The 22,981-nt window shown below is 43.6% G+C and overlaps 1 protein-coding gene across 1 annotated transcript in view; it reads left to right on the forward strand.

The window, feature by feature from the left end:
- Window positions 1-22,981, forward strand: part of LRRK2 (leucine rich repeat kinase 2) — a 120,017-nt gene extending 97,036 nt beyond the window's left edge. Inside the window, exons 43-51 of the mRNA XM_084616554.1 lie at window positions 2,402-2,502; window positions 3,459-3,653; window positions 5,237-5,430; window positions 5,723-5,795; window positions 10,967-11,151; window positions 12,326-12,478; window positions 14,027-14,235; window positions 20,515-20,586; window positions 21,281-22,981. Of these exons, the coding sequence (XP_084472680.1) occupies window positions 2,402-2,502; window positions 3,459-3,653; window positions 5,237-5,430; window positions 5,723-5,795; window positions 10,967-11,151; window positions 12,326-12,478; window positions 14,027-14,235; window positions 20,515-20,586; window positions 21,281-21,402 (1,304 nt within the window). The 3' untranslated portion in view covers window positions 21,403-22,981. The remainder of the gene's footprint in view (window positions 1-2,401; window positions 2,503-3,458; window positions 3,654-5,236; window positions 5,431-5,722; window positions 5,796-10,966; window positions 11,152-12,325; window positions 12,479-14,026; window positions 14,236-20,514; window positions 20,587-21,280) is intronic.

Here is a 22,981-nt window from a genome sequence, read left to right on the forward strand (position 1 = left end):
GGGCAAACTGGTTGAAACTACAGTAAAGAGCAAAATTGTCAGAGACATAGATTAACATAATTTGTTGGGGAAGAATCAACATGGTTTTTGTAAAGGGAAGTCATGCCTCACCAATCTACTAGAATTCTTTGAGAGGGTCAACATACATGTGGACAAGGGGGATCCAGTGGATACAGTATAACATTTTCAGAAAGCCTTTGAGGTGCCTCACCAAAGGCTCTTAAGCAAAGTAAGCTGTCATGGGGTAAGAAGGAAGGTCCTCTCATGGATCAGTAACTGGTTAAAAGATAGGAAACAAAGGATAGGAATAAATGGTCAGTTTTCAGAATGGAGAGAGGTAAATAGTGGTGTCCCCCAGGGGTCTGTATTGGGCCTAGTACTGTTCAGCATATTCATAAATGTTCTGGAAAAAGGGGTAAACAGTGTGATGGCAAAAATTGAAGATGATACAAAACTACTCAAAATAGTGAAGTCCAAAGCAGACTGTGAAGAGCTACAAAAGGATCTCTCAAATCTGGGGGACTGGGCAACAAAATGGCAGATGAAATTCAATGTTGATAAATGCAAAGTAATGCACATTGGAAAACATAATCCCAGGTATACATATAAAATGATGGGGTCTAAATTAGCTGTTACCACTCAAGAAAGAGATCTTGGAGTCATTGTGGATAGTTCTCTGAAAACATCCACTCAGTGTGCAGTGGCAGTCAAAAAAGCAAACAGAATGTTGGGAATCCTTAAGAAAGGGATAGAAAATAAGGCAGAAAAGATCATATTGCCTCTATATAAATCCATGGTACGCCCACATCTTGAATACTGCATGCAAATGTGGTCATCCCATCTCAAAAAAGATATTTTGGAATTGGAAAAGGTTCAGAAAAGGGCAAGAAAAATTATTAGGGTTATGGAACGGCTTCCGTATGAGGAGAGATTAATAAGACTGGGACTTTTCAGCTTGGAAAAGAGACAACTAAAGGGGGATGTGATAGAGGTCTATAAAATCATGACGGGTGTGGAGAAAGTAAACAAAGAAGTGTTATTTACTCTTTCTCATAACACAAGAACTAGGGGTCACCAAATTAAATTAATAGGCAGCAAGTTTAAAACAAACAAAAGGAAGTATTTTTTCACACTATGCACAGTCAACCTGTGGAATGCCTTGCCGGAGGATGTTGTGAAGGCCGAGACTATAACAGGCTTCAAAAAAGAACTAGATAAGTTCATGGAGGATAGGTCCATCAATGGCTATTAGCCAGGATAGTTTTGGCAGAAGCTGTTTGCCAGGAGTGGGGGATGGATCACTTGATGATTACCTGTTCTGTTCATTCCCTCTAGAGCACCTGGCATTGGCCACTGTTGGAAGACAGGATACTGGGCTAGATGGACCTTTTGTCTGACCCAGTTTGGCCATTCATATGTTCTTATAGCGATTGTCATACTGTCTAAGATAAATATTGCCACTTGTGTTGTATCCTATGTCTGACCGCGGCCACTACTTGGAGGATAATGCAAAACAATGAGCAGCTTTTGAATTTTTCTAAAATTACATCCCGTTTTCAAACTGAGAAACTCAGATTTGGTGATATTGGGCCAATATCATCCCTGGTGTAACTTTATTAGAGATACATCAGGGATCAAATCGGTGCACTCTGTAAAGAAACAGGATTTTTGTATGCTTAGAACTAAATTCAGACCTGGTGTAAGAGAGAATATGTTCATTTTGTAGGCTGTATTTTATTCTTTAACCTTGTTTAATGTCATGTCCATATAAGGTGATACTGGGGATATCGCCATGCATTTTGATGGACCAAAAAGAAAACATTAATTCACCATAATTAATATTTAAATTTTGCGTTTGAACTCTCAGTGCCTAAGATGATGAGGTAAAGCACTATGTGAGAATTTAACCTCATAAATCCCATAAATGTTGTTGGGAGTTCCTGTGCAGTGTGCTGAAAATTCACCCATATGATGAAAGACTTCTTCTAATTCTATTTAATACCATTCTCTCTGCCTAACAGAGACGAGTAAATTTTCAAAACAAAGTGCATGGGCATTGCCGAAGTCACCATTAAAAAGTCAACATTCGCCAGCAGTTACCGCTTAGATCCAATTCTAAAATTAGGGAAACAGTGATGCCTTGGGCATCATGATGTACCTGTTGGTAATGACAACCACTCTAGCTGTGTAACTCCAGTTTGCTGTTAATAGAAGTTGAGCACTTAATCTCTATGCAGTTTGAAATTTTACTCTAGTGTGGGATGTATCTCTGAACAACTTTGTAAGAAGTTGTGAGAAATTCTGGTAAGAAGAATGGTATTCATAACTCTAAGTCTTTAGTTGTGATAAATTGTAATAATTAGGCAATTATCTAATTGGCAGCACAAAATGTATATTTTAGATCCTGTGAAAGAATATGGGTGTGCCCCCTGGCCTGAAGTTGAAAGTTTAATCAGCAAGTGTTTGAAAGAAAACCCTCAGGAAAGACCTACATCGGCCCAGGTAGTTTGTGGTTGTATTATACTATTTCTAGTTTAGCATCTGCCGTTGACTTATTATGCTCTACCAATTCAAGAGGAAGTGGTGAATTTAAGTTAGGACTTGTCTATGCAGTGTAAACCTCTGGCATAGTCTGCACCAGAGGGGTGTATATTCTAGCCCGTTCTAGCAAGTTGCATACTAACTGGCCCACGTAGACCCTGCACTAAAAGTTCCATAATGGGTATTATGTAGTCCCGTTTCAAACAGGACTACATTAACATGCGCTACGGAACTTCTGGGTCCATGGGGGCCAGTTAGTGTGTTCCATACCAGTGCACTAGAATTTACACCCCAGTGGTTCGGACTAGTGCACTGTGTAGATAAACCCTTCCTAAGAAGTACAATATTTTCTCCTCCCTAGTTTGAACAGAAACATTTGTGCAAAATACAAATCGGCCATTTTCTTTTATATTTTGCCATGAATCATCCAGTCATGTTTCTGCCACTTCATTACTTGGTGATTAATACTCTTATATGCTAGCCACATAGGATTCATGCCAGATAGACATTTTCAATTAACATTACACAACAAGAACTAGTTATAAAATTGTGGATGCAGTTAATCTACACCACTCCGTACATCTTCTATAATGGTATGGTTCTAAAAGCTACCATAGTGTGTCTTCTATCACAATACTACCTTGCTCTGTGATATTGGGTAAGATTTTCAAAAGTGCCTTAAGTGACTTAGGAGACTAAGTCACATTGACATTGTCCTGTAGTTTCAATTGGGAAAATGTATTCTTTACTTCCCCCTGAAAAACAGTAATGTAGTGCATAGTGACTGTGTACCTGCAGTACATGAGTGACTATTGCATGCTGTGATACTGTGTACATACCTTGTACTTTGTTATCCTTCAGAATGAAAAGTACTATCTGTTAATTTACAGGCTGTTCTCTTGTGGTGTCCTTTACAGGTTTATGATATTTTGAACTCCGCAAAACTTATCTGTTTGATGAGACATATTTCAATACGTAGTGCCTTTGCAGCAGAGTGCATGGTTGCAGCTAATCAAAGCTGCAAGAAGGCAGGGGTCTGGATCGGTACTGGAAATACAAAAAAAGGACAGGTTTCATTTATTGACTTAAATACAGATGGCCATACTTGTGAGGTAGGTGTGAAGTTGTCATTTATTACTAACTCCTTGGCATTGATAGATCTGATGTTTCTATATTTACATATTAAATGCATTTTAACAGTAGGGTATAGCTTCTGGAAAGCCTAGATCCCAGCTTTGACTGCTTTCATGCTGTACAGCCATATCAGCTACGTCTCATGGCCAAGAATTCCAAAGGCATTTGATATAAGAATCAGCACTGATACCATGAGATGAAGCAAAACAGCTGCCACTGGTCTGTTTTTGTTGTTGTTTTTTGCTGTGTAGACTTACCTTATGAAACTATAAAACATTAGAATTGATAGTTACTGTACTGACAGGAAGGTGGGGACTTTGAGGCTTAATTCCCTATGTCTGAAAAGTGCTTTGAGATCCTCAGACCAAAAGGGCCACAGAAATGCTTCTTTTTTTAAGAGCAATTACTGAGGGTGTCTCAGGGAGGGGCATAGCTAGAAGTCATGGGATGGAACTGAGTAAAGTGGAATTTAATATGAGTATCATGAGACTTCCTGACAGGTGAAGCTGTTTAGCTTATGGAATATAGAGCAGGGGAAAGGCCCCGGGGAAAAGGACTTGATGATCTCTCAAGGTCCCTTCCAGCTCCACATTTCTATGGTTCTGTGATCATCTTACTCTCCCTCCTGTCCATCCAACACCCCTCACAATATTGTCTTACCACCAATGTATGTATTTCTTCCAGTGGGCTGGCTGTATGCCAACCCTCAGCCTTTTTGCACTGAGGTCAGAACACAGACCAATAGTCCTGATAATCCTGCAGCCCAACACAACTTCTTGTAATTCCCACTCCTCCCAAGACACTCTCGCTGCTGTGGAATGCACCCACCAAATGTCAACATTTAGTTTCTGGAGTTCCCATATTCAGTATTGTCACAAGAAGCAGATTTGTAAACTGGAAGGTGGATTACCCAGGCTAGGTGTGCAAAGTTGCACATGTGTGTCACTACCAGCACAGGATACAACTCCTCACAGAGCATGTTAAAAGAAGGATTTCTGTGACACAATATACGGTAGTGAGACACAGGCATGACCTAGCAGATACTGTGCTACATTTGAAACTGCTGCTTTCTGGGGAAGGGGGGGATATTTTAAAATGAAATATTTTAGATCTCTGCTTTATTTCCATCAATTAAACTGTGCCACAGAAAGTAACATAAGTGCAGTTCCATTTCTTTGCTTCTCTAACAACAGCTTTCGGATCATTAGCTGCTATATGCTGAGAATGTATGTGTTCCTGGTAGTTAGTTAATGTGTTCGATCACCATGCTGGCCTTCTCACAGCATTGGGCAGACAGATGGTGCATTCTTAAAAGGACAGGCATGGCATCAGCCTGCCATGGATCATCGCTATTTATGAATCATTTATTTCATTTATCTGAATGCCAGAGGTTGCCAGAGGAAAAGATGAAAGTATCTTCTGCTAATTGGGGATTTCTTTCCATTGGGAAGAAAGGCCATCTTCCCAGAAGGGCCTACTGTTTTTACTTTATGTAATTCACTCATGTAATCCTCGCTGAAAAATAACCAGGCTGCTTTTAATTATTTTTTTCTTGACACAGGACATTGCAGATGGAAGAATCTTGTGTTTGGCTTTAGTGACTCTTCCTACAGAGAAAGAAAACTGGATTTTGGCAGGAACCCAGTTTGGTTCTCTGTGGGCATTTAATACAGAAGATGGAAAAAACAAACACCATCTTCAGAAAATGTCCGATTCTGTTACCTGTTTATACAGCAACTTTTTTTCAAAGCAAAGGTATAATTTAGAGTGTACTACGGGCTACAATTTGAAATCTGACGTCACAGCAATATTAACAAAATGGGTGGTTGTACATGCAGACACCTGTATTGTGCCTGCAGCTACATACTTTGCACATGTGTTAACTTGCTCTCAGGCAGAGCTTAAGTGCTTATTTTTGGACATGTGGCCCTGTGTTCACTTTTAGTGACCAATAAAACCCCTGATCTGCCAGACACTTCTGTTTTTAAATCTTCTTTAATGAACGTCCTTTCATGAGGCAATTCTGGAATTTATCATTTCATTTCAGCAAACAGAAGAATTTTTTTCTGGTGGGAACAGCTGATGGCAAAGTAGCAGTTTTTGAAGACCAAGTAGTAAAGGTAAATTTAACGTATACAGTACTCTCTCTTTAAAAAATGTAATCCGTAATATGTAAAGTAACTACTTCTAATAGCTTTCTTTCATGCAGTTTACCAAAAAAAAAAGAGGGGGTGCGGGGGAGTGCTGAACCAAAATCCAGTGGCACAAAGGAGTTCATCTTCAAGTGATTGCTCATGTGTATTCCACAATAGGTGTGTGTGGTTGCCATGTGCACCGGTGCTGGAAGTTTTTCCCCTAGGACCACCCATGGGGGAGAGCGCCCCCCCCCCCCACGACCCCTGGAGTGACGCCTGCCTGGCATGGTATAAGCGGGGCTGCGCTTCCCTCACCCTCAGTTCCTTCTTGCTGCCAGTGAAGGTGCATCGGAACTGCTCTGCTCCAGCTTTGCTGTAGCTCGTCCCCAGAACTCTTCATTTGTTCAGTAGTACCTGTAGTCAGTTAGCTAATTCAGTTAGTTTAATTAGTCATTGAGCCCGGGCCAGGGCATGCCCCGCTCCCCAGCCTTTAAGTCATGCTGCTTTTGTAGGTGCTCTATGCCAAGGAGCAACCTTCATGCAGATTGTCTGTGCTGTTTGGGAGAAACCCATATCAGCGAAAGGTGCAAGATCTGCAAGTCTTTCAAGCCCCGGACTAAAAAAGAAAGGGACATTAGGCTCCGGGCCATCCTGATGGAGTCAGCGCTGGCCCCAACCCCGGCACGCCGCTCTGAAGGTACCCGGTACAGCGGCGTCAGTACGCGGAGACCCTCCGGGACCATTGTCCAGTCAGCACCACTCCCCGCCACGGGGCATGCCAAGAGGACCGGAAAGACTCCCTCTTTGTAACGGCACCGAGGGAAGTCTGGGACAGAGGGTAGGCCCATGTCAGGTAGTCCTCGATCCTCATTGGGCCCTAGGCCTCCCACTCACGTTGAGCGGAGTAGCCAGGCCCCTTCAGAGCAGGCCCAGTGGTACCAGTGGGCACCATGGCCTCCGGCGCAGCCCCCGGTGCGGGCTCGCTTGGTGGCCGGGGCCTCGGAAGCACCGTCGGCATCCATGCTTAAACCACCAGAAAAAAGGTCCGTGGGACCTGTGTCCTCTGTACTGTGCCCGGAATCCAACCAGGTGGTGGATCCTCCGGTGCCGGACAACACCCAAAGCACCACACCGGTCTCTCCCTGTCCGGAGGATCTGATTACGTCCTCGCCCCTCTCCATGCCGCAGGAGGATTACCGGGCCCTGCAAGACCTCCTAAAAAGGGTGGCAGCAAGTCTCCACCTCCAAGCTGAGAAGATGGAAGAGCCCTCAGACTCCATGTTCAATGTGCTGTCCCCTTCAGCACCGGGCAGGGTGGCCTTGCCACTCCATGAATGGGTGGCAAGAATTTCAAATGTCCTGTGGCAAACACCAGCCTCGTTGGCTCCCATCTCCAAAAAGGCGGAGTGCAAGTACTTTGTACCCACGAAGGGACACGAGTATCTGTATACCCACCCAGCGCCCAACTCCTTGGTGGTCAAGTCAGTCAACCACAGGGAGAGGCAGGGGCAACGAGCCCCAAGAACAAAGACTCTTGGAGGCTGGATACTTTCAGGAGAAAAGTTTATTCTTCCTCAAGCTTTCTGCTACAAGTAGCAAACCATCAGGCTCTCCTGGGTCGCTACGAGTTTAACCTCTGGGAATCCCTCCCCAAGTTTGAGGACTCCTTCCAGGAGCACAATAAGAAGGAGTTTAGGGTGCTCATGGAGGAAGGGGCGGCAGCTGTAAGGGCATCCCTGCAGGCCGCTTCGGATGCAGTGGACACAGCCGCATGGTCCATGGCCTCAGTGGTATCCATGAGACGGGCGTCATGGCTTCTGCTCTCTGGGCTCTCCAGCGAAGCGCAGTCGTCAATGCAGGATCTCCCTTTCGATGAGAAGGCTCTGTTTGCTGAGGAAACAGACACAAGGCTGCATGGCATGAAAGACTCCCACACGACTCTCCAGACCTTGGGCCTCTATGTCCCTCCTCCGGCAAAATCCAAGTTCAAGCCGCAGCAGGCTCCCGCCCAGGTCGCCCTCCCAAAGTACAAGGCTGCCCACAAAAAGCAGCAGAACTATAGAAAGTGCCCACAACGGCAATCCGGCCTACCCCCAAGCCTGGGTCTTCTAAGGTCAAGCAGGCAGGCAAAAGGTGTTTTTGATCGGACACTCGGGGGTTCCCTGCCAGTTCTCAGCAGGGACCTACCCCCAGAAAAGCTCTCTTTCTCCAATCGGTTGTGTGCTCACCTCCCGGAATGGTCGTGCCTCACCTCAGACCAATGGGTCCTCAACACCATCTCCTGAGGTTTCACCCTTCAGTTTACCTCCTCCCCGCCCAACCACCCTCCGCCCCCTCGATGTCCCTCCTGGGGGACCCCTCTCACGAGGCTCTGCTCAAGCAGGAGGTGGGGTGGCTCCTGGACCTAGGAGTTATAGAGGTGGTGCCCAAGGAGTTCCTGGGCAAAGGGTATTACTCCTGGTATTTCCTTATCCCGAAGGCCAAAATGGGGCTCAGGCCCATCATGGACCTGTGAGGCCTGAACCACTACATGGTGAAACTCAAGGGCTCATCGACTCGGTCACAAGGTTCCCGGTGATGACGGCGAGGGCTTGCCTGCAACTGCTGGGTTACATGTCTGCGTGCACATATGTGGTCCATCACGCCAGACTCGGAATGAGGCCCTTCCAGCTCTGGCTGGCCTCACAGTTCTCCCAGACCACGGACAGAATGGCAAAGTCTCACCGTGCCAAACTCTGTGATCACCTCCCTGCAGTCGTGGTCCGCCCCAAACAACATGCTCCAAGGGGTCCCGTTCAGGGACAGGGCCCTGTCATTGGAGCTGGTGTCTGATGCGTCGGACCTGGGTTGTGGGGCCCATGTGGGGAACTTTCAGACCCAAGGCCTGTGGTCTGTACAAGACCTACCTCTTCATATAAAAGTCAACGAACTCAGGGCTGTGCAACTGGTGTGTGTGACCTTCCGCTTGCACCTGGAGGGTAAGGTAGTCAGGGTTCTCACGGAAAACACAGCCTCGATGTTCTATATCAACAGGCAAGGTGTGGCCCGATCCTCTGCCCTCTGCCACTAAGCCCTCAGTCTGTGGGACTTCTGTATAGCCCATGACATCTACCTAAGAGCCTTCCACCTATCGGGCTCCCGGAATGTGAGGGCAGATCACTTGAGCAGGGATTTTTCCTCTCAGCACGAGTGGTCTCTACACCCGGAAGTGGCTCACCAGGTCTTCTGAAGGTGGAGTACTCCCCAGGTGGACCTATTTGCAACCCGGCAGAACCGACGATGCCCCTGGTTCTGCTCCAGGGGCGGCCTAGGGAAGGGCCCTATCTCCGATGTCTTTACCCTGTCCTGGTCAGGCCAGCTCCTCTACGCCTTTCCCCAGTTTCCTCTGATCAGCAGGGCCTTGGAGAAAATAAAGATGGACAAAGCCAGGGTCCCCCTCATTGCCCCAGCGTTGCCCAGGCAGCACTGGTACGGGACCCTCTTGGGGCTGGCGGTAGCTCCGCCATGGCAGTTGCCGCTCAGCCCGGACCTGCTCTCTCAGGACCAAGGCTGCCTCCTCCATCCCAACCTAGCAACGCTTCACCTCATGGCGTGGCTGCTCAGTGGCTAGGTGGCAAGGAAAGGACATGCTCGGAACAGGTTCAGTGCGTCCTTGAAATTAAACGGTCCTCCACTTGGCGAAGTGGTCTCGGTTTTCAAGGTGGGCAGCAGGCCAAGGTGTTTCCTCGACAGCCGCCCAGATCCAGCTTATCCTTTATTACCTCCTCCACCTGAGGGCCCAGGGACCTGCGCCCTTGTCAATCAGGGTACACTTGGCTGCCATATCGGCCTTTCATCCCCCAGTGCAAGGGCACAGTGTTTTCCCATGCTATGAGCAGCCGGTTCCTTAAGGTTTTGGACCATCTCTACCCATATTCCAAGCCCCCAATTCCACAGTGGGACCTAGACCTGTTGCTGGCTCGTCTCACGAGGGCCCCATTTGAACTACTGGCCACATGTTCCTGGTCTCACCTCTCGTGGAAGGTGGCCTTCCTGGTAGCTATCGCATCGGCTAGGCGGGTCTCAGAGCTCAGGGCCCTAACCTCCAAACCGCTGTATATGGTTTTTCATAAGGACAAGGTCCAGCTCCGCCCATACCCTGCGTTCCTCCCGAAGGTGGTCTCCGCCTACCACATGGGTCAGGACATTTTTCTGCCAGTCCTCTGCCCCAAGCCTCACATGACTAGTGAGGAACACCGTCTCCACACGCTCGATGTGAGGCGAGCTCTGGCTTTCTACCTCGAGTGGACCAAGCCGTTCTGAAAGTCTTCGCAACTGTTCGTCGCCTCGGCTGAGTGCACGAAAGGTCAGCCGATTTCCACTCAGCAGCTTTCTAAGTGGATCACTTCATGCATCTGTTCCTGTTAGGAGCTGGCAGGGGTTCCCCTGCCGCCCATTATGAGGGCACACTCGACTTGGGCACAGGCCTTGTCGACTGCCTTCATGGCCCACGTCCCCATCCAGGACATTTGTAGGGCCACCACCTAGTCTTCGGTTCACCTTGCACTATGTTCACCTTGCACTATGCGATAGTCTCCCAGGCCAGGGATGATGCTGGGTTTGGCAGGGCGGTACTCCAACTTGAGAACTTGTGAACTCCTACCCACCTCCAACAGATATAGCTTGGAATCACCTATTGTGGAATACACACGAGCAATCACTCGAAGAAGAAAAGACAGTTACCTTTTCTGTAACTGGTGTTCTTCGAGAGGTGTTGCTCATGTCTATTCCACACCCAACCCTCCGTCCCCTCTGTCGAAGTTGTCTGGCAAGAAGGAACTGAGGGTGGGGGGAGTGCAGCCCCCCTTCTATCATGCCAGGCAGGCGCCGCTCCGGGGATCGCGGGGGGCCGCTCCCCCCCTACAGGTACTGCTAGGGGAAAAATTTCTGGCACCGGTGCACTTGGCGAGCACGCACACCTATTGCGGAATAGACATGAGCAACACATCTCGAAGAACACCAGTTATGGAAAAGGTAAACTGTCTTTTATAAAGGTATAGAAAATCTGGCCCTGTATCTGTTCTGTAAAATATAAGTTCTTGGTTTATCAATTTCTAAGTTGCCTTGTATAAGTATATACTATATGTTTCTAATGGAGGGTATATTTCTTCTTACAGTACAAGGGTGCGGCACCTTTGAAGATCTTAACTATAGGGAATGTCAGCACACCACTTACGTGCTTAAGTGAATCCACATGTGCATCTGAAAAAAATATAGTCTGGGGAGGCTGTGGAACAAAGATCATATTATTATCTGGTGATATATCTATTCAAACCCTGATTGAGACAAAGACAAGTCAGCTGTGAGTTTTTTATGCTAATGTAATTTGGTTGTTCTTGTTTTCATTGACATTTTTCTATCAGTGTTTTGTCTGAGAATCCTGACCTATTGCTTGTTCTTTGTAAATATCTTATTTCCAATTTTTTCTTTTAATAATATTTAAAAAGAATATAAGATCAACTGATATTTAATATATTTGTTCTAGTTTTAAAGCAAACATTAAGTAGTATGCATTTTTATTTTACAAATGTGGTAGGAAGTAAATGTATGTTCTATGAATATAGAAATGCTATTGGGCAAAGGCACACATGGGAAGAATTTGCTCTACTCCCATTTATTTCATTGGGAGCCATTTACATGCATTGAGCTTAGGATTTGATCGTATATATTCATATAGTTATAAGGTATGTGTTTACGTCTTTGCCCAATATACATACATTGCATATGATTCCTCACCACTAATTCTTAAAAGGCTATAATTTTATTGTGATGAAGATACCAAAGGTCTTATTCATATATCAGACTGTGAGGCTGAAGTTGTTGAGCATACAGTCCTCACCCCAAATCAGTGAGGCAGAAGGATGCTCTTTTCAAATTGCAGAGATATTATGATCAAAGTTTGCACAATCATGGGATTTGTAGGAGATTCAAATAACTAAGTAATCAAAAACATTGTCACTAGAGTTAAAAACAGAGGCAAAGCAGACTGGGCAGAATCAGGCTGGCCCCGTTTTGGGACTGGTCTTTTGTTGTGTTGAGCAGCTCTCCAAAAGAAGTCAAAAGTCCTTAGCAGCTTGCAGGATCTGGCCCTTTGTTAGAATAGAAAGAAGTGGTGGTTGCTCTGTTGTGACCTGACACATACGTTTAGGGAAGATGTGTTAATAGATACTGGACTTGGTTCTGCTTCCATGGAATTCAGTGGTAAAACATCCCTTGACTTTGTTGGGAGCAGGAGCAGGCACATTACAGTTTCCCATACCTTGAACCAATAGTGACGACATAGGCCTGGATCTGAGCTCACTTTAAATGTTTTTATACTGGTGTAACTCCACGGACTGTAAACATTCAGATCCAATCCTTTATTTTTAAATTGATCCAGGCCCACTTTGTTTTTAGGCTGCATGGGTCTGTAATTGTAGGCAGAGCTTACCTATTAGGAATATAGTGTACGCTTAATTTTTTTCCCTCTTTCTTAGATTCTGTCACAAGGCTTACAGTGACGCAAACATTATTTCAATAGCAGTAGACAAATCCATCTACTTGGCTAAGAAAAACAGCCATTTTGTGGAAGTTTGGGATAAGAAAACAGAGAAACTTTGTGAACTAATTGACTGTGCACATTTTCTAAGGTAAGCGTCTTATTTTGTACTGTTATTGTGTGTAATAGATGAATAGTGGATTCGTCTGGGAGATTTTGTCTCGTGAAATACTTCACATTTTGGGGGTGGCAGGGAAGGGAATCACTGCTGAGACCAATTCTGTTGTCAGGCATGGCTTTTCTTTCCCCTCTTCTGGTCCTAAGTTTTGGACTGGTCCAGGCAGGCTCTCAGGATTTTTCCCTGGCTTTCATTCTTGAGCTTCTAGTAATTTAACCCCAAATGTTTATTTCACTGACTACCTGTGACCCCAGATGAACGCTTTAACTCTGTGGGACTCCTGTCCATGCCACCACAGCTATGGGCTGACCTAGGGTAGTTAGATAGCATTATTATCTCCCACCCCTTGCTCTATGCCCAGATTGAGAACACAGGGAACATATCTCAAAATTTCAGATAGGGTGGTTTAATTTTGCTATCTATTGCTCCTGTCCTTCAGAGCCTAACCCTGCAAGGTATTAAATGGCTCCTGGGCCTTTTGAGTGCCCTCAAATCCCGTTGAACTCAAGAATCTGTGAGAGAGTGACGCTGAGATGAGAGCGTATCAGAGTTACCCAGGAGATACTCAACAGCTCACAGCTTCTGCCTTCAAGAAGAGAGATTCTAAGATGCCAGAAGTGATCACCATTAGTATTAATCCATGACGTAGTAGCTTTTCATCCAATGTATAAAATGCACATACTGGATCCTCTAGGGACCATAACTATAACACATATACTATATACAAATATATACAACTACATACATATGGTACACACAACTATATGTATGCATGTTAGTTGAAAATAAATTCACTCATGCTAATAAAATTACCCATATTAGCACATTGTGAGAGGAAATCCTGGCTCCTGAAAGGATTGTATTTTTTGGGGGGGGGGATGTTTTAATTTATTTTGGTCTGTGCAGGGATTTCTCTTCCCCTGCCTTGCCAGTCTTTCTTTTTCATATAGGAGAGAATTTAGAATATGGAAGGGAAGGTTTCATTTCTGAGTTTCCTTTGTCCCCAATCCATAAACCGTACTAATTAGATTGGTAACCAAAATACCCTAAAATAGTTCCCATCCTCAAATTATCTCCTGCTAGGCTACACAAGCCTAGTTAATTTAACTCTTTGTACACAATTCTCTTCTCACCTGGTGAAAAGCTGGTGAAAATGAGTGCTGTTTCATTCTCGTGCTGCTGTGAGCAGTAGCATCAATGTCATCCTCTCCTTTAAAAGACTAGAACAGGGAATTATTCAAATGCAGCTTTGAGAGTTGAAGAGAAAGGAGAGCTACCCATGTCCAATTTAAAGCCCTGTTCAGGTTGCCCAAGTTAAGACTGATGGTTATTAAAACTTCAGAAGCTTTCCTCCCAACTTGTTTAATGTAAGGAAGTTTCTTAGGCTGGGATTCATGCAGTCTGCATTGACACCAGATTTTAAAAAATTTGTCCAGTGCAAGGACGTCAACTTAGCAATTATCCAATGAAATATCCATGCATGCAAGCAATTTTTAATACAAAATCTCTTCATATTGTTAGGGAAGAAGTAGTGAAACTAAATAAAGAATCAAAACATACAGTGGCTTATTCTGGAAGAGTGAAGACCATCTGTCTACAAAAAAATACTGCCCTCTGGATAGGAACAGGGGGAGGACATATCCTGCTGCTTGATTTATCAACACGTCGTCCTATACGAATAATACGCGATTTTTGTGCCTCTGTTCGAGTCATGCTGACAGCCCAGCTAGGTAAGTATTCAAAAGAAACAATCTTTCATTATAGAATCTGACAATTCCTGTTTGACATGACATTCCATGAACTAATTAGAATATTCATTGTTTTTCATTCACTCTGTTCTATTTGCATGTTTAATCTAATCAATCTAAATCCTTATGTGAGTAAATACCAAAGAATGTGCTACTGGTGCTCAGATGTGACAGCAGTGGCTCCCCCGCTTTTTCTAGCGAAGCCCCACTTGTGACCAATAACATCTCGCTCCCAGCTCCTTTCGTGCCATGCCCCCACACGCTTTCCACCATCCTTCTATCCATTTTATTTCTCCTGTTCTGTTTGCCTGTTTTCTCTTTCTTAATTCTCTCCCTTTTTCCTTTTCTCTCTCTCTCGCGTGCTGTGTGCGTGTGTGTAATCTTGTTGCTTTCTAATCATTCTTTTTTACTTATTTGATTTGTGGCTCCCACTCTCAGTTCCCACTGAGCAGAACTCTAATGGGTGCCCCCATAGGGCAGAGTTACATGTGCAGCTTTCAATTCAGCTGTGTGAAGTAGGAGCAGGGGATAGAAGCTTGGGTTAGTGGGCTGCTATCAGAGCCTACAGCTTTGTATGTATCAGCTGCTCCTGTGGCGATGGCCACTTCTATTATGAGCCACTGTGGAAGCAGGGACTGAGGGGGGGTGGTTTTCAAGGAGTTACTTCTGCTTTATACATAGCCAGAGGAGCACATGTGCAGAAGGGTCAGATTTGGGGTATGGTAATTTTCTCCATCCCCACTGTTCTTCTGTGTCCCCCAGACTAATCTAAACATCCCCAGGTTACAATACGTCATAGTGCAAGGATGGAAAACTTAGGTATATGTATTATAGTAAAATACTCTGGAACAGTGTTTCCCAAACTTTTTTGGCCATGGAACACTTTTTAGCCTATTACGGAACACTTACAATATTATTTTGTAATCCTTTGGTTTTCAAATAGAAAATTGCATTATTTATGCTCAAATATATTTTATTTTATAAAACAAAGTAAAAATACAAATTTAAAGTAACTTGAACTAACAATTTCTAACTGGAAAGCAGGTATAAAGTAGTACAAAAATCAAGTGCAAGAGTCAAAATTAAATTCTAGATTCTTTCACGGAACACCTATTCACATCGTGTGGAACACCAGTGTTCTGCAGAACACAGTTTGGGAAACGCTGCTCTGGAATATTGTACGTGGACTCCATTCACCTACTAAACACCCCTAAGCTGCATCTCCGGTGTCAGTATGGAATAAAGCATGTTCATAGTAGGAAAAGTGACTCTAAAGCTAACATTGTGGAGTTCCCACACTTACTATATTCCTGTTAGTCAATTCCGTACTTTAAAGCTCCGATATCTTCTCATTGGCATCACTGTAAACCCAATCTATTTTCTTTCTGCAGCACTGACTCTATTAAATATATTCTACAGTCAGACTTAGCTGGTGGTGATGATGATGATTTATAAGGCAGAATAAATTTCAATTCACTCTGACTAACCCTTCAAAAGGTATTGGCTCTGCAGTGCTTCAAGCAATAAAAAATGTTTATTTTCATAAAGGAAGCAGAGGGCACATAGATTGACTCAGAAGGTGTTTTTCCGTTGTTGTTTTTTTGACTATGGCCCCAATCCTATAAATAGAACGGCTTCCATGGACCCCTGGTCCTGTCCAGAGACACGTGGTATCCATTTGCAAGATCAGGGCCTATAACAGCAGTTTTATAAAGTACTTAGGTCTTTAGATGACAGAGTGCCAGCTAAATATTAATTTATTAGAAAGTCAGTATTCGATATTTCTCTTCACTGTGGTCCTTATAGTTACAGCATTAGCCCCTTGTTATAATGTAAATAATAATTAAGGCTAAAATTTTGTGTCGCATATTTTTAGTAAAAGTCACGGACAGATCACAGGTAATAAAGAAAAATTCATGGAAGCCCATGACCTATCCCTGACTTTTACTAAAAATATGCATTCAAAATGAGGAACTGCAGGCTCTCCAGACCACACACAAGGGCCTGGCTGGGAGCCGCAGGGTCCCCCCACCACCCTGGTGCCAAGCTCGGGTAACCCCTGCCACCTGCAGTGGCTCGGATCTCAGTGCACCCTCATCACTTGCAGTGGCTCGGAGCTGTGGGGCACCCCAGCTGCCTGCAGCGGCTCCGGGGCACCCCAGCTGCCTGCGGTGGCTCCGGGGCACCCCAGCTGCCTGCGGTGGCTCCGGGGCACCTTGGCCACCCATGGCAGCTCTGTGCTCTGGGGCACCTGCAGTTACTGGGGGGCATCCCCACCATCCACAGCAGCTGAGAGTTCCCCGGAGCCCCACTGCCCACGAAGGCCAGGAACTCAGGGTCTCCCTGCCCCCTGGGAGCTCCAGGCAACCCACCCCCACTGGGAGCTGCGGGGCAGCCCTGCTTCCTGCCCCAGCTGGGAGCTCGGTCCCCCACAGTTCCCAGCTGCTAGGGGTGATGAGGGATCCTATAGCTCCCAGGCACCAGAGGTTCAAGTCATGGAGGTCTCTAGAAGTCATGGATTCTGTGACCTCCATGAGAAAATCATAGCCCTAATAATAATTCACTACTATTTTATTTAATGGTGTTGAATTCTACAGTGATAGGATCCTAACAAGTACATTTTACAATAATACTAGTTTGTTGATTTTTAAAACCTGGATTCTCTAATTCTTAGTTTCCAGGCACCTTAATCTTCAGAAAAATCAAATTCTGCATATGGAAAGATAATGATTTAAAATAAAGAGCTTAATTTTGTGTGCTCCATGCAGTGTGCTTACAGTTTTTGTAGATATAAGTTTTGTTAAAATAGACACCCAATTTAACCTATCAACTTTTTTTAGTCAGTTTTTCCGTGTATTTATTTAAGTGTTTTGAATGCAAAGACTGTTCAGTTCCAAAGAGAATTATAGGAAACAGTCCAAGCCTTGTGAGTAATTCTTCAATAATAGAACATTGCTTGTATGAGATAAAAGGAACTAGGGGAAAAGTACTTCAGTATCAAAAATAGTTTCAGTTTCAAGATTAAAATACGTATTTCAATCAAGTATAAATATTTCAGGTGAATAGAACTTACCCAAATATCGTGAAATTATTTCATTTTTCCATTTAACTATTGTAAATAGGTTCCAGAAATCTACTAATAGATTGGCCTACAATAGGACAAGTGAAAATTGGGTCATTAGAGGATGTTCAGATATTCAGATTTACATCTGCATTTCATTTTGCAAGCACAAATTTACACCTCCAGATAGTCCAGTTATAAAAACATAACCCTTAATACCTCAGTCCCTCTCATGAGAACAATTGAAACTGTTCATTATGGGAAAGAGTATAGGGAAGCTAAGACAGGGATAGTTCCCAAGTACAAAGTTCTGAACAGATTGAAATTTTCCCAAACCTAGGTACATTTTGATCTATTGTGTACATTATGGGCCATCTCTACTCCTGAGTGAAACGGGTGATGTTCTGTCACAGCAATGAACTAGCCTGACTATCCAGCCCCTACAAAATGTTGCATACCAGAGGGGTAAGGAGCTCTTTGACACGTACACAGATGTATTTCTCCTGTCATTTGCTCTGTCAGTGTGCTTTAGACAAAGCAGGAAGACATCAGAGGGAGAGGAGCAATCCTGTGAAGTGCAGTAGGTCAGACTCAGTGGCGGATTAGCCACTGGGCCAATGGGGCCTGCGCCCAGGGGCCCTGGAAAAATGGGTGCCCCATGCCCTGACCCCGCTCCCCTCACCAGCCCAGCGCTCCTGCTGTGGATCGGGGTCAGGACCGGGAGCTTGTCCTGCAGTCCCTCCCCTGTGTCGGTGCATGGGGGTTTGCACCACTCCACACACCCGTCTCCCCTCCTGCGCCAGACGGAATGGGGTCAGGGTATGGGGGCTTGACCCACTCCACAGGAGCACCGGGGGTGGGGACTGCAGGCAGAAGGGGTGGGGAGGGGGCCAAAACCCTAATCTGCCCTGATCCGACTAGATGATCATGATGGTCCCTTCTGGCCTTAAAGTTTGAGTCTGAGCCTTCTGTATCACAATTAACAGTTTTCTGCGTTTTCCATGAATGTAATAAGATTAACAGAATGCCACTTGGTAGAACATTTAGGGTATGTCTACACCGCACTTGGGAGATGTAACTCCCAGGGCTGGTAGACATACACCTGCCAACTCCTCTTGAGCTCGTGCCTAAAATAGCAGTGTGGAGGTGGCTGCACAGGTTAGCCACCTGCGTACATGCCTTGAGCAGGATTGTACCAAGGTGGCTAGCCTAAGTCTCTGCCCATGCTGCCATGGCCACGCAGCTATTTTTAGCACATGTGTATATCTACCCACGCTGGGAATCGCACCTGCCAGCAGCTGTGTAGACATCCTTAGTCTGCTCTGTTTGTACTGTGAGTTTAATAAAAGTTCATATCCTTCCCTGCTTCAACACTAAAAATTAAACAAGGCATCTGTCACCAAAAATTCTCACTTGACTGCAATTTTGATATTTTTTTTTTTAAACTTTGGGCAATCTGAAGTGTACTCACAAATAGCATCTTCTTTACAACCTGTTTACATTAACTGTATACACTGATAGCCCAGAATTTTCTCTAGTGGTTTTCTGTAACAAAAATGTATACCATGCTTACCTAGAATCCTGAAATGGGAAATCTGTACAGTCCAGAAGGGGACAGACACCCATAGTGGGCAGAGCTAGCCCAGCATGAGGAGGGCACACTGTGTATTTTCATAGTGGGATAACTGCTGCTCTAGCAACCACTCCCTTCAAGACCCAAGAGGAATTTTGGCTGATTCAGGCAGAATACCTCCTGGGACTCCCAGCATGGCCCCTCAAAGCTTCCACAATCCTAGTTTTGGTAGTGAACCAAAATCTAGCCTTATATATGCTCCATAAGACACAGGGACGAAGCCTCTCCTCGCACACACACTGATAAAACTTTAACATATTTTCATTGCAATTTTTTTCTCTACTCTACCCAGTGAGGCTGAATGGGTGTAAATGAAGGTAAATGATTTACAATATTTATGTAATTTGTCCTTGATCTTTTATAAATCCCTCATATTAAATGGGGGTGCACACACTCTGACGTTGACATAATCTGTAACTGTATAGATCACTGTTGCGACTACTGATATATATTTGCAGCAAATATTGAATAAAGGTTGTCGTGTAAGGGATGTATGGAGAGATTATGGTTTGCTGGTTATGATTATGCTGTCTATATGTATGTATCATTTTTGTAGTTGAAGTTATGAATATTGGCTCTACACTGTCTGTATTTCATACTTATGCTATGCTTCTGGGTGCCACGCCAGAAAAGTTGGTGTCAGCTCTGCCTAGCCTGCTTGATGGCCCATTAAGGATCATCAACTATACAACTGACCCATTGAGAGAAGGCATATATGCCTTGTGATTTAGCAAAGTAAGGGACTTGCCCATGTGACTCCAAACTCCATTTTGCTATAATTTTCCATGGTAAGAACAGAGAGGTGTTCTTACACCCGGAAAAGACTATAAAAGGCTGGTGCCTCATCTCCATCTTGTCTTCAATCCTGCTTCATACCTTCGGAGGAACTTTGCTACACTGAAGCTTTGAACCAAGGACTGAAAGACCCATCCCAACTGTGGATGTACTCCAGAGACTTGATTTGAACCTGCAGTTTATTCTATCGCTGCTACAAGCCTGAACCAAGAACTTTGCCATTACTGTGTGTAATTGATTCCATTTAACCAATTCTAGCTCTCATCTATATCTTTTTCCTTTTGTGAATAATCCTGGGGTATTGGTTTTCATAACCATTTGTCCCCATAACGAGTGGCACTGGTGGTGATACTGGGAAACTGGAGTGTCTAAGGGAATTGCTTGTGTGACTTGTGGTTAGCCAGTGGGGTAAAACCTAAGTCCTCTCCTCTCTGGCTGGTTTGGTTTGCCTTGGTGTGCAAAGTAACCCCAGCCTTGGGCTGTAACTGCCCTGCTTTAAGCAATTTGTCCTGAATTGGCACTCTCAATTGGTAGCATCGTTATACACACACACACACACACACACACACACACACTGCATTTTTTCATGTCACTTTGATTGGTAATGTTGAATTTTGATTTTTCTAACAGTAAAATATATAATATGCATTAGTTTACTGAAATCTGCTTTCTGTTCCTTCAATGGTGCATGTAATCTGCTTCTTCTGCTCTTAAATGAAGTGAAATCCAAGTGCTAGTTAAAATTAAAATCTAACATTTTATTTTTGAAAAGGGAGCCTCAAGAATGTCATGCTGGTTTTGGGGCACTGCTATAAATGTGATGAAGACGACAAATGTCAGAAAGGTATCTGGTAATTTATTTTACTAATCCATGTTACTTATGTTGTAAAAAATACTGTACTTTTTTTTTATATGTCTGTTAGGAATTTTATTATATCACTTGATATATTTTCATTGCAGTTTTGTAGTGATTTATTGTTGTCTGTGTTTCTAGACTCCTGCCAAATTGAGCCTGTAAAATATGACAATGGCTTATTCATATAAAATTAAATGTGGAAAAAAGAAGAACCAGACAAACCTTTACTCAAAATTCTAACTGAACCAGAACGTCTTTTAAGGGTCCCTGATTATAATTGTAATAAAATCCTTTGCCTTTTTACTCTGTGTAACAGTATCCAAAATTGTACCTATAGTAATCAGAATTGAGACTAGACTTTTTCACGCAAGTAGTCTTTTCATCCCCTTACTCCACTGAAACCAGTGAGACTGCTTCAAGGAGAAAGGACTCACTCCTTGCATAAGGGTTGTGGGACTGGGCTCACATCCAATATAGTCTGAACCTTAGTAAATTTAGCGTTCAAATCTGTTTTAATTCTATTTTAATGATTTGGGCCGGATTCTCATTTACACTAAAGCTCATTTACATTTCCAGATCTATTATTTCTAACTGTAATTAAAAACAAAGCAAAATCACATTTGTAATGCAATAATTGTATCTGTGTAGTACTTTTAAACGTTTTTTTAAATTATTTTTGCAGAACTGCAGTCGTGTATGTCCGTGTGGGACATTAAGCTGCCCTATGAAGTACAAAACCTGAAAAAGCACATTGAAGTGAGACAGGAATTAGCAGAAAAAATGAGAAGGTTTTCTTTGGATTAAGGAGCCCTAGATAAGTGGAGAGTCATCTTGTTTCCCAGTTTTCCACTGGTTTAAACTTTGTTTTACTATATATTAAACAAAAAAGTAATGTAAGAAACAAAGGGAAGTGACTGTCATCCCTCAAAATCATAAAATATCAGAAGAAATAAGGAATATTTTTATTTATAATATTTTGAAGGAGTTAAAACTATTCACTCAATCTGCTTTCAGCAACACTTGTGTAAATCCAAAGAATCTTGGTTGGTATGTTTCTGATTTTGGTTACACCAGCATAAATCCAGAGTAACTCCACAGGATTAGATTCTGCTCCTAGTTATAGCCTTGTATATGCAGAGTAACTTCATTAAGCTGACATTGTAAATGAGAGCAAAGTTTAGGCTTCACTATATATACTGCCGCCTGCATACATGAACTTTACTGGTGGTTAATGTTCTTAGTTAAACTCATATTTAATAATTTTGATTATATGAAGGAAAACATTGTCGTTTATATGATGGATAGTACAGCTAGTTGGTAGACCGTATACAGCCTCGTTTAAAAAGCACAGGCTGAATAGGTCAGGCTTTTTCCCTTCCTATGTACATTAGGAATCTGGCCATTTTCAGTCTGTTCATAAAAGGCTGGGCCCTGCAACAGCAAAGACAAAATTCAGAACGAAGGTGTCTGTGAAGATAGTGCCTTTTTTGACTGTGAGCGTTTGCCTGGCACTGAGCAATGCAATCTCATTCATAGCAACACAACACATTCACACACGTAATTTTACAACTCACGTTGCACAGGCAAGAGAACGCAGGGTAAAATTCTTGACATGGTGCTTCTCAGGTAGCCAGCCAATGTGCTATAAAGTGCCTATGGAGTATTCACGCAATAGAATTGTTCAGTTCGCTTATCTCAGTCTGAAAAAGCATGAAAACTGTAGTATTCATATTTACCTTGTGTGCAAAGTTTACCATCCAGCCTTGTTATGAGCACCTTATATTGAGATTTTTGAAGTATGTAGTGGAGCCAGCAGGCATCCAAGAATGGGCGACTTCTTGTCTTGTGTAACTTCTTGCCTTGTGTAACCGCCCCCACCCCCCCCCCCGTGAGGCTGCTCACGCACACACCTACCTTCATTCTGGAGATGCCATGTTATTGCTCTGTATCCATTAACCCAATTATCTGACAGCATGCACTCAGTGCCTTACTTCCGTCCTTCAGACCACAGACAGATGTCTTTCTCTGTCCCTCAGACCAAGAGCTTCTTCACCATAACAAGCCTGCAATGCCAGGTAGCAAAAAACCCAAAGCCATTCTGAAATTTGTCTCCTGTGGAACAGAGCAAGGTGTTGGGACCAGACAAGTCCCTCTCCTTCCAATCTTCTATAGTTATAAATAATTCCTAAACTAGGACAACAGAGTGCACAGAACTTTTTCAAAATGAATCAGTATTTGGCTATTTGGATTCTTTTCATATGTACACGGTTTATAATGTGTTTGTGTTGTATTATGTGCTATGAATAATGCTATTTATATGGGATTTTATAACTCAAAAAATACATTATTTTTATCATAAAGAAATAAACTTAAATATCTGATA

Source organism: Lepidochelys olivacea (assembly GCF_965140295.1).
Source record: "Lepidochelys olivacea isolate rLepOli2 genome assembly, chromosome: 1".
NCBI classification, from domain to species: domain Eukaryota; kingdom Metazoa; phylum Chordata; order Testudines; family Cheloniidae; genus Lepidochelys; species Lepidochelys olivacea.